This window comes from Callospermophilus lateralis, chromosome 13, assembly GCF_048772815.1.
Source record: "Callospermophilus lateralis isolate mCalLat2 chromosome 13, mCalLat2.hap1, whole genome shotgun sequence".
In the NCBI taxonomy this organism is placed as follows: Eukaryota; Metazoa; Chordata; class Mammalia; order Rodentia; family Sciuridae; genus Callospermophilus; species Callospermophilus lateralis.
In genome coordinates this window covers 72,912,582-72,928,899 of record NC_135317.1, presented here as the reverse complement: position 1 = coordinate 72,928,899, position 16,318 = coordinate 72,912,582, and the positions used below count along the sequence as shown (strand labels likewise).

Here is a 16,318-nt window from a genome sequence, read left to right as displayed (position 1 = left end):
TTGTGTGCATGTTCGAATATGTAACGAAAAATCCCACCATTGTGTACAACCATAATGCACCAGTAAAAAGTGTGGAAAAGAATAAACCCCCTTTGTGTCTGGGGATATCAACATTTCCTAATAGATTGTGTCTTAAGTCATCTGAAATTTGCAGAATATCCTTAGCTGTGAGTGGTGGTGGAAACCTTTTTTTTTCTTTTTTATTCCCCTAAATCAAATTTGATAGGCGAGCTCCATGGAGCAGATATCTCTAGGCAGGGTGTAAAGGTGTCACTATTGACTGAATATGTGCTAGTCATATTCCTAGGCTTCAAAAATATTGCATTGTACAAGAAATATAAAACCGGTCACCTTCATGGAGTTCATGTCCTAGGAATCCCATTTCATGATTTCGAATGAGATGTCAAGCTGGGAGCTGTGGTATATTCCTGTAACCCCAGCTACTCAGGCTGGTTGAGGCAAGAAAAGGGCAAGTTCAAGGCCAGCCTCATCAACTTTCCCAAATCCTGTCCCAAAATACAAAATAAAATAACTGGGGATGTATTTTGGTGGTAAAGGACCCCCGGGTTAAATCCCCACTACCAATGAGAAGTGAAGATCCAGAGGTGTTTCATTCAGATTATTAGTAAGAAATCATGTTATTTGACAGAGATTTGACCCATGCCATGAAAAGAAAAATTTTCTTGAGAAAACCAAAGTATCTGAGGAAATGACCCAAATTTATGGGCTGTAAGGTGCCTACTAGAGGTATAGGGAACTATGGGAACATAGATCTCTTTTCACAGTCTGCAGATACCACTTCAGAGATAACAAGGGAGTAAAGATGGGGCCAATATGGAAGGAGGACCAGCTTATAGGGGTTGCCGGTCTAACTGGTTTTTAGCACAAAGGGAATCTGAAGCAGAGACTAGAAATTGATAGAACTAGTTCTCTAATTTTAGATTCTTTTTCTTTCTCGTATTTTATTTTCTCATGGTGGCTAGCAGTAAATCACGAAAATGGAAATTTATTTTGTTCATTCATTTATTACAGCAACAAATATTTGAGAACACACTGTATCAGACACTTTTCTAAGGCTGGAAGCAAAGTTCAAGGCAATTTTCACCTTCAACAAGTTTGTAGTCAAGCAGGATACACGGTTACAAGGGACATGATTATTCTGAAAGAGAAAGTTTAGGGTCCTATGGGAACATAGAATCAAGGACCTAATTGTAGGGGGAAGGAACCAACCCAAATCCTTTTCCTCCCAATTTACTATTCACAATTTCTTTTTAACTTTGAATTAATCTAGTGTGATGGGGTGCACAGTGCAAAACAGGAAGAACTGACGATCTAACTTCCTTCCCAGGCTTAAACAAGGTGAAGACAAGGCAATAGAAGATGCCCACAGAGTAACTGGTGTAACCAGCAATAGAGACAGCAGACTGAGTCCCCAATAAATGAAACATATCTGGTACTATCAAAACCAGAAAAAGAGGACTGGAGGTAGTAAGAGGAGATCCCAGGGTGTACTTTCTCGGCATCTTAAAGAAGATTTAAAACAAGAAATCAGGCTATCGAGTTAAAATCACTTGAGACCATTTATCCATCCCTTTGACACATTCATAAACTTTTCATTGCAATCACATCCTAAAAGCTCAGTCCTTCTTGACACTTCAGAACACTATATTTACCATTCTTTACCAGCTCACATCATCTAGCCTCCCATCTAGATAGACAGCCTGGCTGGTAGCATTCCACAAAAGAAGGGAGAGCAACCACCCCCAATTCAAAGTTATCCTCCCAACTTACTTAAAATGGGTTCTCTGCATTCCCAGATACAGATGAGACAGTCAAACATCAGAACCAAATCTCTCACTTCAGCTACTCAACAAATGACAAAAAAATGAAATGGTTTTATTCCTTGCATGATTCCTGGTCTCTAAAAGCCCAACTCTTTCTTGTGAGCATTTGGTCTTTACCCAGATTTCTCTTGAACATGCTTTAAAAATACCAGATTCCTTAAGTCTCTTAAGGACCCTAAATCCATTCTTAAGCATTTTAAATAACTACCACTGTCACCTTTGATTAAGTTGAGCTTTTAATTTCTCTAAATAAAGCTAGCCCAACTTTCAGTTATTTGAAAAGTAGAAGGTGGTTTAGTTTAAGGGTTTAAGGCTACACATGGGCTTCCTTACTATGACCTGACACAAATAGACAACCAGATTCAGTATTCAAGAGGACTGGGGCCCACAACTAGGTTTTCTACTAGGTGATAAGAGTTTAAATCATGTATAATTTCTTCTTAGAAGGGTCAGGAGCTAAGCAAAGATACTAGATGGACTAGTTCATGATATAGTTGCAGTGTTCTGCACCACTCCTCACCTTCATAATTTACACCCAGATACCTCCCCTAGCAAGGAAGATGAGCAGGTTTGTGCTAGGTGGGTCTGTTCCAGAAGAGTGCTGCCCAACCCTTCTACACCCTGGCCTTAGGACACCCAACACCTCATTTTTTCCAACATCAAAAATCCAAATGATGAGAAAACTTTTTAAAAATCTCCAAACAGGAGCAGGCCCTTTTATAGTCATAGGAATATATTCTAGGTGGCCAGCTCATTCATAGGCCTTTCCCAGAAAAGGAAATTTAAAAAAAAAAAAAGAGAGCTCCTGCCTCTGAAATCTACCACTGAGTCACATGTGTTCATCTCTCTCACACACAAGGTGAACACCTGACAACTCATTCTTTCACAGAATCCCTAGGCTTTCTGTGTCATCAGCTTCCTTTTAGAAGCTCAATTTATGAACTTTTACTCCACAAGCAAGGTGACTTTCAGACTTTGGCACCCATTTCTATTTAGATATCAAGCTTGGTTCCTAAGCAACCAGTCAGTCTCTTACTTTCCCCATCAGGGAGCCAGCTTACTGTACTAGCAGAACAGGTCAAACAGAGCTCAATCCTGGACATATCAGTGCTTGAGGGAACTTTAATGAAAACAAGAAGAAAAATGTGGTACATGAACAATGCAGACAGGTTCTGATCCAGGCAGTTTTGCCTTGCACGAGTAGAATACAGTTCCTGAATCAGAGTTTTAAAACTGAACATAATTTTGGGCATACTTCCAATTCTGATTTATTTACAAGTGATAAATTTGAAGCCCAAAAGTTAAATGAATTGTTCAAGGTCACATTGGAAGCAAAGCTACAGCTGGAACATTGGTGTCCAAACTCCCAGACTAAATTTCCTTCTACCATCTGATGTTTTTAAAAAGAAAAGGAAATTCGAGGAGTGATTTTTTTTTCCATAAATTAAATCAACTTTAAAAGATAGGTATATTTTAAAAGTCAGAGAATTCTAACATTATTAAAAGAAAAAGGTTTAAAAGCTGGTTAAATCTGAATATTTTTCAAAAATCACAAAAACATATGTACAATGTTGTAAAAAAAATAGAGGGAGAAGATTGCATTCAAGATTACTGGGAAGGCAGAGCAGGGGGGAGTTGCATGTTGGGGGTGGGCTGCATGGGCTGCCAGCTTTCTTGGGTTTGAAGGATGCGATAAAGCTGCTTCAGCTGAGCAACAATGTTATCTTTGATGTCTGGAGTCGAGATCTGCAGGCGAACACTGCCACTGTCAAAGGATCGTGTGAAATCACCAGAAAACATCTCGTAGATCATCCGAGCTACCACAGGAATGACCTGTTCAGGACACAAAGCACACAAGTGTCCAGTGAGATAAAGGTAATTTTTATCTGTTATTGGTAACTGGAGATAGAGCCCAGGAATTCCCCCACCTCCTTTTATTTTTTTGTGGGGAGGGGGTCTCAAACTGAAGCCTGTCTCAAACTTGCTATCCTCCAGCCTCAGGCCCCTGACTTTCTCTGGGATTATACACATGTGCCACCACGCTCAACTTGAAGAGATATTTTTAGCAAGAGGGACCAAGATTGTAGGAAGAACCAAGGAGTCTTTGAGGAAGTACCACTGTAATGTCTAGATATAGGATATACCTTCATCTCTCCAGATCATCTGCCAAGTTTCACTGTAGAAGTTGGTTCAGTTGAAAGTAGAGAATGTAGATGTAGCATCACATCAAATGCCTAAATAAATGGCTGCTTACTTAGCAAGACCAAATGCCATCTATTGCCAGCTTCACTGCACAACCCCAAGTGGCCTTGCTGCCACTCCTAGAATAAGGTTACCTTCTTAAAAAACAACTAAAAAGGCTTTTCTAAGAAAAGCTAGCAAGAGTCATATCTTAAAAGATCTCAATAAGACTCTAATATCAGTAAGAGAATGAAAAATAAGGTTTTACTAAATCAAACACCTATTTTAGAAACTCACCTTCTCTAGGTTGGCTCTACCGTACAAAGTCTGAATCTGCCACCCTATTTTATGGGATAAAAATTCACACAGACTAATGTATACTCAATCAGGACTCAACCCACACCTGGGGACTAATGTGTTGGCAAAAAGAAGAATTGTTGATATACCCTTATTTTCTCACCTGAACCAAGATGAGTTTCCTTTCCAGAGGTTTTCCATCTGGCCATTCTTCCCCAAAGCATAAGTATATCTCAAATGGTGGCTGCTTCTCTATCTGTCCTTTCTGGTGGGCAATAAGATCTGCAGAAGATAGAAGAATAAATTTGATACATTAGGTCAGTCCATAACCATTCGGTAAATACCATCTTTCATGCTGCCCCTTAGCCACTAGCTACATGTGGCAATTAATTTTAAATTAATTAAAAGTAAATAGTCCCACAGCCAGGAATGGTGGTACATGCCTGTAATCCCGGCTGTTCAGAAGGCTGATGCAGGAGGGTCATAAGTTTGAGGTCAACCTCAGCAACATAGCAAGGCTCTAAGAAACTTAGTGAAATCGTATCTCAAAATAAAAAAATAAAGGCTGGGATTGTGGCTCAGTGGTACAGCACTTGCCTAGCACATGTGAGGCACTGGGTTCCATCCTTAGCACCATATAAAAATAAATAAATTGCACACGCCTATAATCCTAGCAGCTCGGGAGGCTGAGGCAGGAGGATTATGAGTTCAAAAACCAGCCTCAGCAAAAAAGGGAGGCACTAAGCAACTCAGGGAGACCCTGATCTAAAATACAAAATAGGGCTGGAGATGTGGCTCAGTTGAGTGCCCCTGAGTTCAATCTCCAGTACCATAAATAAATAAATAAATAAATAAATAAATAAATAAAGTCATTGATGTTCTTATAGTTCTTATAAAAAAAATAAAAAGGGCTGGAAATGTGGCTCTGTGGATAGGTGCCCTTGGGATCCATCTCTGGTACCAAAAAAAAAAGGGGGTGGGGGGGCTGGGGATGTGGCTCAAGCAGTAACGTGCTAGCCTGGTATGCGCGGAGCGCTAGGTTCAATCCTTAGCACCACATAAAAATAAAATAAAGATGTGTCCACCAAAAACTGAAAAATAAATATTAAAAAAAAATTCTCTCTCTCTCTCTCTCTCTCTCTCTCTCTCTCTCTCTCTAGGAAAAAAAGGAAAGGAAAGGAAACAGTCCCTTCGCCACATTAGTCACACTTACATGCTCAATGGTCACATGTGGCTAGCAGTTACCAGGCTACCATACTGGAAAACATCCCCATCATTTCAGAGGGTTCTTCTATTAGATGTAGTTGATCTAGTCTTGGGGTTCAAACCACATTGTGAAATTCACATCTTAATAATCTTCCTAAAATTATCTGCTTCGATTCATTGAATATTTCTCAAAAAAAAAGTATGTTTTTCTGAACAGGATGAACAAGACCACCTTCTAAAGTTAAATATAAGGTAATAACATTCAGGGATTAACAATAAAACTGTCTTCCTCCTGCCACTGAAGGAGCCACAACCATTCTAGAAATAGTTTCCATATATTTTTGCCTTCTAGTGGAAGTCTTTTCCTCATGCTTAGGTCACTTTCATCTTCAGAATCTAGGTTCTCTTTTCCCTGACCTCCAGCAGAAGAAATTTTTTTGGTTAAGATCACTGCTAAGTCAGGAAAGGAGGGAGAAAAAAAGGAAGGATGGAGGAAGATTAAACTTCGAGGAGCAATTCCCACCATCAAACTTGTGAAAAAAGACTCACCACTCAGGAATGTTTCCAAACAAAATAGCTTGACCTTCTTTTGTCTCTCAATCAGGTTGGGGGCAACAAGTGATGGGGCACATGGCCCAGACCAGTACACCTTGCACTGGCACAGCCTAATGGCATAAATGGCATGACCGCTGACCTCCAGGATCAGACCTCTGTCCATGACGTCTAGTAGCTTGCTGGTGAAGAGCTTCTGCCTCTCATTGGTGATATGCTCTGGACCTGGGAATTTGACCTGCTCCAGACTGACAGGACCAAAGAGCTCCTCCTGGTCAGGCATGGGACCCAGGTCCCCATAAAAGAGCCGACAACCCTGAGGGTTGCTTACTGTCATGGTCTGCCCATATTCCTTCCCACGGTACTGAAACTTGATGTCCAGGTCAGTCACTGCAAGGTGAGACATGACAGTGAGTTCTGCTCCACTTCTCTGCCTGTCTGTCCCTAAGACTCATGCAAGTCCATCATTATCAAGCCACCTTTCAACTGGAATTCAGAAAGGCCACTGCCAGAGTTATCCTTCCTGCAATAAAGGGAAACATCAACATATCCCAGGAATATTCACACAAAAGGTTGCCTCGAAGCAAAGCATTTGAGGTCCATCTGGTCAGTTACTACATCCTAAGGACTATAATTTCACCAAAGTGCTGAGTCCTGGTGTTCCATAATCATTGAGCAACTGTCCACACCAATAAGCATTGGAAGGAGCTAAAAAGTAAGGTGTCTGATTTGTGTCTAATTTTTGGCACAAAGAAGCCAGAGGAACAAAAAGAAATACTTAGCCATCTTTCTAGAAATCACACATGTGAGCACATACTGGATCTGTTCTAATATATACCAAAAGCACAGTTCTCTGAAAAGTAAATTTTTATTTGGCAAGTCTTCATTGAACCCAATAGGCTTTATCAAAGCTACTTAGCCTCTTGGACAAAATATTTGCTCTCACACCAAAGCATAGTATGAAAGGGAGATCAGGGTAATGGTGTAGATTCTTCTTTAAGATAAATTTGCACCAAATTCAGAAAGACCCCTAAGGCTCCTCAAAATCAAGAACCTCCTTGACCATATCCATGGCTATTAACCTCCCTATCCCACAGCTGTTGTTTTTTTTTTTTTTTTTTCCTTCCACAAATCCCCTTGTCAGACTAATAAACTCAGGCCTCCTACCCACCTAAGAGGTGAGTAACCTGAAGCTATACAACCAATCAGAACATCCCCATGAGCAACGAGGAATGGGTCGATGTTTCTTTACTTTCTTAGTGACTCATCTGACAGTCACGAAATAGGGCACTCGTGGGGCAGGCAGCTACTCCACACTTCCAAAGAAATGGAAGCAGAAAGTGCAATAAGAAGGGATTATTGTAAGAGATGAAGACCCAGAAAGATCAGTGCTCACTTACTTGGGAGAGAGCTGATCCACAGCTCTGGAGAGCTATAGAAAGGCTGAATAGGTGCCTGAGGCACTTCCATCTCCAAAGGTTCTGTTTTGGGCCATACTGCTTCAGGGCTGCAGTTGCCCACACTACAGTTGCCCACACTAGCTGGTGCCATGGGAGAACCTAGAACAGAAGGATGTGGGTGAACAGGAAGGAGTAGCACACAAGAACATCACCCACTCTGAGGATCTAAGAACTAACAAGACCCGAAGACAAGAATCAAACACTGAAACATGATCTAGTGTGATTTCCCACCCCGATGATTCCCATAACTCACAATATAAAATAAGATTCCCCAACACCTCCTTCCTAATCATATTATTTACCCCATAAACTCATAGTTTTAAAAACTTATATTTGCAAAAGATTAACAGAAACAAGTGATTTATCTTGGGGAAGGGAAGCATTACATTAGAAAAGGCATGAGTATGAGATGCTTTGCAACAAAGTTTGGCCTCAGCAATTACATAGAAGCTAGTTGTCTTCCATAAAGTGAACTCAATTGAATTAGCCGATTATCTTTGAGTAAAATTAATATATAGAAATTCTATTAAAATCAACAAGTATTTTTACATGTATAAAATGTCTGGAAGACTAAAAAGAACAAATTAAAAAAATATATTTTAAAAAGGGTCTGGAAGGATACTCAAGAACATAGATTTGTCTTTTCCAGGGAAAGAATTGGAAAGTTCAGGGAGAGAATGGAAGAAAACTTCAATTGATTACCTTATTGTATGATTATGGATTTTAAACCATGTGAAAATATTATTCATTCAAATATACTCAATTTAATCTTTTAAAGAAGAGTAAAAAGCCTAATCCTATTTCCCTGTTACTGTCAGAGTTGGCTTGCTCCAAAGTCTACAGATTCCTCTTCCTAGCCTCACCTCTTAGGCATCTATTCTTCAATAATTCTTCTTCCTCTGCCCCAACAGCTCTGAAATCACAGAGGTTAATGTTTCTTTGACCCTCTTTGTTCAAGTATAGTTAAATCTATGTATCCAATTGACATTTTTGTTTTTAGTATATAGTCCACACCTTTCCAAAAATAATCCAAGGCAGCTCAAAACATAAGGACACATGTTAACTTTAATAAAATATGAGCAGAGATACGAAATCAGGATCCTGGAGTAACTGGTTCATACTTTTAAAGGGTGAGAAGAACAGAATAAGTCAGCCAAGAATTTGGGAAAACATCTGCATTTCCAGATGTCCAAATCTTAAAATTTCTCTAAGTGAGAATATAGCACATGGCAATACTAACCTAGAAGTAAATTCCACGGAATTTTTATTTACTCATCACTTGGTTACAAATATCTAAATGGCAGGATAAGTGAAGGAGGGACACTGGACAGACAATAAGTGTCATTCCTGATTCTCAAAGATAGAGACCCCCAAATCCTAAAGAAAACATCTTGATATAGTAAGTTTTTTAGGTGGCACAAGTTATTTGGAGTGACCCATGACATACAGGTGGTACTAAAAATATGGTAAGTAGCTGAACTGGATGTGAATCATTTAGCTCAGAGCATTTCAGTGGAGAGATGACATGAAGATATTGCAGAAGAACAATTCAACTTGTGTTTGGGTATCTTCAGAATGTGTGCAGTCACATAGAGGCCTCCCAACCTCTCAACTAATTGTTCCTGGGAAGCTGAATTCAAAAGTTCACAAAAGAAAGGTTCCTTGCTGATAAATCCCATCAGAGCCTAGTATCAACAGCTATAGAAACAGCAAGTTTCCCATGATATAGCCTAGGTAGAGTAGTCCCTACCTAGTAGAAGGAAGTGACACAGAATTTATACCAAGGGAACTGATGGAACAGTTTGCCTACAATTCATAAAAATGTTATCTGCACTTCCCCTGAAAAAAAAAAACAGGTAAAATTTATAACCACTGATGTTTGCATATGGGATTTGGAATGAGTTTAATTGTTTTTTATTTCTTTGAATTAGATGTCCTTTATGCCTAGAACCCACTTCATTGCACTGGAATAATTGAGCCACCAAAGTTCCCTTGCCTGTGACTACTCCTTGCTCTCAGACCAGCGCAGTCTGACCACAGGGCCCAATCACTACTCCCAGGGCAATGGTAGCCAAGGGGTCAGCAGTTTAAAAGCCAAAATCCTTGCATCCTCCTTATCCCTCTATACCACCCACCAGTCCACTGACCATTGATGTTCAGGAAGGGGAAGGTATCCTGGATAGGAACATGGTGCTGAGATTGGTCAAGCTCATCTTCTTCATCATCTTCATCCACATCATTATCCTTCTCATCCCAGGGAGCAGACCCTGTAGATCCTACACATAATACATATGCCCATAAGTTAGTGCTTCAAGTTGAACTATCATCACTGCAGCTGACCCTAAGCAAGGGACTACTAGCACAGAGTCTCCTCAGGATTAGTATGCATTCTCAATGCCCTAGCTTTAAAAAAAAAAAAAAAAAAAAAATGGGAACCTAGGGTATACTAACTCCCAGTTCCAAATCTTCCTATGGGTCCTAATATATGCTCTTCTCTCTTTCCCAATCCAGAAGCTGCAGACTCCATTCCCTTCTCTTAAACTTTAATCTCTGTACATAAGTATTGCTACTACTAACTTTCTATACTCAGGCACCTCTTTTAAGAACTCTGCAAAGTAAATTTTTATTTGGCAAGTCTTCGTTGAGCTCCACCCTTCTGAGCTTCTCATGAAGGCAGAGACTCTTATCTTATGGCAGGGCCTCCCTGGATTCACTGGACTACATGTCTAAATTATCTGGCTTTCACTATTCACTAAGAATTGAGTAAATAGGAGGATCAGGTGTTTTTCTCTTAGCAAAAGTATCCTACAAATTAAATGATCACTCACCCAACATTTCTAAAGAACTAAATAGCTTTTACATGTCTTGTCAATTGATTCTTACAATAGCCCTTGAAATAGGTAAGAAAGATGAGATCCTGCATTTTAGAGCTGAAGAGGCCCAATGATTTGATTCAAGTCCCACAACAGGTCAAGTGATAAAAAGAAGTTTAGAACTCAAACCTTCTAGGCTCTAATTCCTCCTCCTACAAAACAACCTGGCCTCTCAAGTCCCAAGAGAGGCTATTTTTACAGCAGAACTCTATACTGTACTTCTCATGCTCTAACAATGCAGGCAATAACCATTTCCCCTATGTGAGCAAGAAGACATTACTGAACATATACCATTTGCTCTCTGGGTCCTTCCTAGGGACAGGTTTTCAAGTTTTACCAGTCTAAAACTCTGAAAACCAGGCTGTTTTCAATTTGACTATGTCTTTAAGAGTCCATCCCACAATCTCGCATATAGCCCACCTTCTCCCCAGCACCTGGGCCTTACCTGGGTTAGTGATCGAACCCTGGGGCTGAGGGATGTCACACACTTGATATATCTTCACTGGGTTCATAGGCACCTCCTTGGTACCATCATACATCAAGTTGAATTCCCTGCTCTTGTTGAGAGCACAGCGGAGCTGGGCCTTCCATTTTGCTGGGTCAGGGTCATCTATCCCTTCCTGGTACTTCCCCGTTTCTACAGCCCAGGCCTGAGGAACAGGAAACTGCAGTTAGTGCCTACTATCGCCTGGGACCACTGCAAAGCATATGCTCACCCCTTCTCATACAGACGCACACACATCTGGATGAGTGCCCCACAGTTTTATCCCATTTTACATAGATTACAGCAGGCAACAGTGCCCTTAGGACCAGGAGGGGTGGGGCCAAAGGGAAATAAGTTATGTGCAAACTTAACTTTGAAAGGAGGATTCTTATCTCAAGCCTAGTGCCAGCACCTGTCAAGACGTCGATGCTACTATGAAGGGTTGAAAATAATAAAAAGTCTGGAGCAAATCTTTTTTCTTCTTCCTTAACCATTTTTATTATGGATTGCTTATGTAGGAATATGTACAACAAAGAGGGGTGGCAGATAAAAAGAATTTGTCTGGCTGGTCCCCTCCCTTCAGTCTTTAATCTTATACATAAAGAACTATAGAAACCCATAGCCTTTAGGAGGACAGGAAGCATACTATGTGGGGTCAGCTTGCCCCACTTGGCTGAGGGCTGCAAATTCTAATAAACCCATACTTCTCATCTTTCCCTATTCTCAAACTCCACCTGCACTAGAAACCTCATGCTATCACCATGGCAGTGGCTGGTAGCATGGGCTAAAACCACTTTGACTCTTCCTCTCTGATTTCAAATAGGGGAACTTGCAGCAGTATCACCAGAGAAGGGGAACAAGGTAGTCTCCCCAGTGAGGAAAAGGAAAAGCCAGGCTGCTTGGCCTATAGACCAAGTTCCTTAGAAACAAAGCAAGTAGTAGAAACCCATCCAGGTCTAACAGGCATTTAAGTTTCCACTCACTGGATACCTATCCCTTGTTGCTAACATATGCTCTCATCTCTGAAATGTCTTCAGGAGTGTGACACCTGATGTAGAATAAGGAAATGTCATTAGAGAAAACTCAACATATGAAGCACACATTAACTTTTCAAGCTGAAAGGGCATGTCACTTGTGCAAACCAACTTCTCTGTCTCTGGTTCTGACCACAGACTTCTTCCTAAAACAGAAATTGAATTTTTCTACCTAATCCTAGAGATTTTTGATCTTCCTCAGTCATCCCTCTACAGAGCCTAGTAATCATGAGGAAGATTCTTTCCAGAGCTAATCAAAATCCTCCTCCTCTTCTTCTAATTCAGACTCACTTCCTCTTACTATCTTTTCAGATTGGGTTCCTACATTTGTTTTGTGGTAGAGATAAAGAACTCAGTGGCTTAGCAGGAACTAGGGCCCTAACTGTTGCTCCATTCCATCAAATCCCCTAGGTGATTTCAACTTCACTGGTCCCTAGTGTCTGGGAGACACATCTGCAGTTACTTGCTGTACCTATTGCTGCCTCCCCATATTTTTCCTTCTGTTTGTTTGATCCTCCATGTTCATGCTCACTCTGGTCCCACCCAGTCAACTCAGGCTGTGCAGATTTTGGCAGAAGCCTGCAAATTTCTGTGGTTCCCTAAAGCCCTGCCCCTGCATGGAGAACAGCCAAACTAAGCCAAAACCACAGCCCCACCTTCCTGCTTACCACACAGCATCCTCCTGGCCCACTCAGATGACACTAAGGATCCATGTCTAATACATCAGAAGACTGTACCCTTTTCAGAATCAAGAAAGGTGGTCCTAAGAAGTACCATGTGACAATCTTTGTGACTTATAAATATTATAAATATTACTTGTTCAAACCCATCCTGAGTTGTGCTTTAGAGAAATTCTGATCTCTGTGTAGATCCTTATTTCTCTTTATAAAATTTTGAGACAAGGTCTGGCTAAGTTGTTTAGGACCTTGCTAAGTTGCTGAAGCTGGTCTTAAACTTGCGATTCTCCTGTCTCAGCCTCCTGAATCACTGGAATTACAGGTGTGCACCACCATACCCACCATTTATTTCTCTTTCTAAAATGAAGAAAATCTCTCTATTTTTATGATGCTTTACAAATCCATTCTAAAACTTATTTTCACTTGATTTCCACAATAATCCCGTGAGTCTTGCAAGTTAAGACTGCTTTCATACCAAATTTATTCTATGGGGAAATTGAAGCCCATTGAGGTTACCTGCCTTGCTGAAGGGAAAGTTGATGTTAGCATGATTTGAGGCCAGATACTCCAATTCTCCATAAGCCTTAGAAAAGGCAGTGTTATAGTAGGAAGGGGGTAGAGGAACAAAAAGACATGAGTTCAAATCCTGGATCCACCATATACTGGCTGTGTGGTTTTGGAAAAGTTAGTCAGACCCTCAGAGAGTCAGCCTCTGCATCTACAACATGCAGGTAATACCTCTCTCAGGGGTTATCATGAGAATTAAGTGAGATCATAGACACATGCACCCAGTGCATGCCAGTTCCTCACCCATGTGTCTTACTAAAGGCGTATCAGAGCTTGGGCTCAGCGAAAGCACCCTAACTCTTCTCCTGATCTCCCAGGCCCTCCCTCACATTCTGCAGATACAGTGATACAAATAAAGCCAAGCAGACTCCCCAGAGTTTCCTTAAACCCCAAGCATTCAGGTCACCCTCATGTGTGAGGCATTCAGGAATCAACCTCTTCCCCATGACCAACTGGACACTTCAATTGCAAATCCAGTTTCAGACCAAGGCCACAGGGAGGCCAGAAATCCAGGGCAGGCCAATCCCCTCCTCAATGCCAACTTCAATAACTGGGAGGTTTTTTTGCAAATATTTTCTATAATACCTCTTTTTTACTTATATCTACATTAGGTGTGTCCATTTACATTCCTTCTAAGTACCCACAGGCCAGTTTTCTCTCTGCCTCTCCTCTCTACACCTGGCATAACCCAGTCAGTGGGGAAATATCACTAGGATGGCTTTCGTGTAAGCTCTGACCCTACCTTTCCTGCCCTTTCCTGATCCAATATCAACAAGAAGCCAGGACATCAATCTTGAGAGGCCCATAGTCAGGGCTGGATTACACTTCTGCCTTCCAGTTCACAGTCAGGGAAGAAAAGGGCAAACTAGCTTCTCTGTGAATTGGGACTTCAGGAATTAAATCTACTTCTGAGATGGAAGGGAGCAGCAGGGAGAAGTTGGTCTGAAGTAGAAGTGCATCTCGTGGAAGTACAACTACATGGAACCTACTGCCCTTGGTTTCACTTCAATTTTGTAAGATGCTATGTGATTAAATCTTATTTTCAGTTCAATAAAATGACTATCATATCAGAGCTATTTTTTATTTTAAAAAAATATAATTAAGCCAGGGCTGTAGTTCAGTGGTAAGACAGTATGCTTTGCATGTGCAAGGCCCCAAGTTCAATCCCAATACCACAGAAAATGTATTGAAAGAATTAAAAATTTGGACTTAAATCACTCTTAACTTTTAAGGAGACATTATGAATATGGGCAATATATTCTAATATTAAAAGAATAACGTCTTGAGGGCCCTCTACACCCATCTTGCAGGCCATATTCCCTAATAGGTTCCCTAGCTTGTGCTAAATACAAGTTCCGCCCTAGTCTAAGAGCCATCCTCAGGTCTAAGCACCTGTCTTCCAGCAAGGGCCCTGAAGGAATGAAGAAAGTGGCTGACCTAAGCACATCAATACAACCACTTACAGTTTAGCTGACCCCACCTCAACTCCTCTGGAACATGAATTAAATACCTTCAACCAATGGGAAATACAGGGCTTCAAGAGACATGCCCCAAGAAGTACTATGCCTGATAAGTTTGGGTACTTCTATCATAAATCTGTTTCATCAGTTTCAGATTTAGTGTAGTCCTCATGCCAAAACAGACAAAATAAAAACAAACAAACCCAGAAAGTTCTGAGAACTGGAAGAATTTTTAACTCATATGGTAAAGAAGTCCTTTACCTTAAAAATGGTATTTTCTTCCTCTTGTTGGGGGCTATGACGTGTGGCATGTTTCCAGGGAATCTGGAAGCGTTTGGAGTCTCTGTGTAACCAGATGAGTCCAGGATAGAGGCCACTATCCACCTGGGCCACCAGCCAGGGCTTCAGCCGGACTCTGCGGGGATGGAGCGCCATGATCTGGGGGTAGGGGGATAAGAAGTAGGGAGAGCAGGAAAATTAGGCCAGCCACTGGGAACTTTTCCTAGCTACCATTCCCGTATGCTAGAGCTACAGTTTCACTAGATTACAGTAAAGAAACTAAATATGGGAATAAACTGTGCCAGGTAGGAAAGGGGTAAAAAGGTTCTTTTGATTCTTATTCCAAAGCCATTTATACTTCATGCTCTAGCCAAATCAGACTTATCATGCAAGTAGATCACATTTCTTCTATTTAAATCCTGAAGCAGAAAAATAAAAAGGTGATGTCATCCCTGCTGGAACAGTTTTTCCTGAAGTACCAAGGGTTTTGGAAGAGAAGGGCAATTGCTCTTTACAATCTCTCCTCATGAGAACGAAAGAAAAAAGCTATGGAAACAGCGCATACAAAGGCAAGAAGTACATTCTCTTTTCAAATGAGACAACTGAAAATGAGTAGGAATGTTTAATAAGAAGCCCATATCATGGTGACAGTATGTGAGGGGCAGATCCTGGATTCCAAAGTTCTCACATGGGTGAGCAGGCAGTCTGTCCAGGCAGTCTATTCACAGAGTTCTGAAGAGCTGGGCTGAGTCAGCTTTTCTTTCTCTTGACCACCCAAAGATTCTGTACCAAGAAAAAGCAGTCTCTAGGAGAATGTTCAGGAACAGTAAAGACAAAGCCTCTGAGAACACTTCTCCAAAACAGACTGGTAAAGCTCAGAAGCCCTTACAATAATCAAATACCACAGTTCCTAACTTTAACCTACAAGAAACAGACATAAGACAAGCCCTGCACATTTAGCACAGCCTCCTCACCTGGGTCTGTTTATCTCCCCACAGAGGCTGGAGTGAGTCGATTAGTTAGAGGCGCCAGCCTGGGTAAAGTCTGCAATTGATTCTCATAAAAATACGTGGGCACAGCAGATAACTGTGCAGCCGGCACTCAGCAGAAAACAAAGGCCTGCCTGGATCGGGTGCCCAAAGAAAAAGGTAGTTACTGGAGAATTGTTTGCCTGCGATGTTATGTTTGGACTTTTTGATGTTTTTATTTTGCTTTTACTTAAGACAAGAAATGGAGGCCTGGAAAAACAACAGTCATTCAACAAATATTTGTTCACCCGCTACTGTGTGCCAAGCACTGTGTTAGTTATTAAACACTGAAACCCAATGTTTTCATCAGATGTCATTTTTGAGAAAATCCACATTGGAATTGTTCAAGCCCCCACAATAGCCTAAAAAGAAGTGA

The 16,318-nt window shown here is 41.0% G+C and overlaps 1 protein-coding gene across 1 annotated transcript; it reads right to left on the bottom strand.

Annotated features, from left to right (window-relative positions):
- Nucleotides 1–3,374: 3,374 nt before the first annotated feature.
- Irf6 (interferon regulatory factor 6) lies at nt 3,375–15,070 on the bottom strand. Its single transcript, XM_076831646.1, has 7 exons — nt 14,897–15,070; nt 10,859–11,063; nt 9,688–9,816; nt 7,481–7,639; nt 6,078–6,470; nt 4,486–4,604; nt 3,375–3,677 (listed from the first exon to the last, which is right to left on the bottom strand). The coding sequence occupies exons 1-7, from the start codon at nt 15,068–15,070 to the stop codon at nt 3,453–3,455; spliced, it is 1,404 nt and encodes a 467-aa protein (XP_076687761.1). The 3' UTR covers nt 3,375–3,452.
- Nucleotides 15,071–16,318: the final 1,248 nt, after the last annotated feature.

What these genes read in the sequence shown, in the direction of transcription:
- Irf6 (XM_076831646.1), bottom strand. Translation starts at nt 15,070, where the DNA reads ATGGCGCTCCATCCCCGCAGAGTCCGGCTGAAGCCCTGGCTGGTGGCC. An exon ending in GTGGATCAGCTCTCTCCCAA is followed by an intron (nt 6,471 to 7,480) that starts GTAAGTGAGCAC and finishes CTCACCTTGCAG; the next exon opens with TGACTGACCTGGACATCAAG. An exon ending in GGAAACTCATCTTGGTTCAG is followed by an intron (nt 3,678 to 4,485) that starts GTGAGAAAATAA and finishes TGTCCTGAACAG; the next exon opens with GTCATTCCTGTGGTAGCTCG.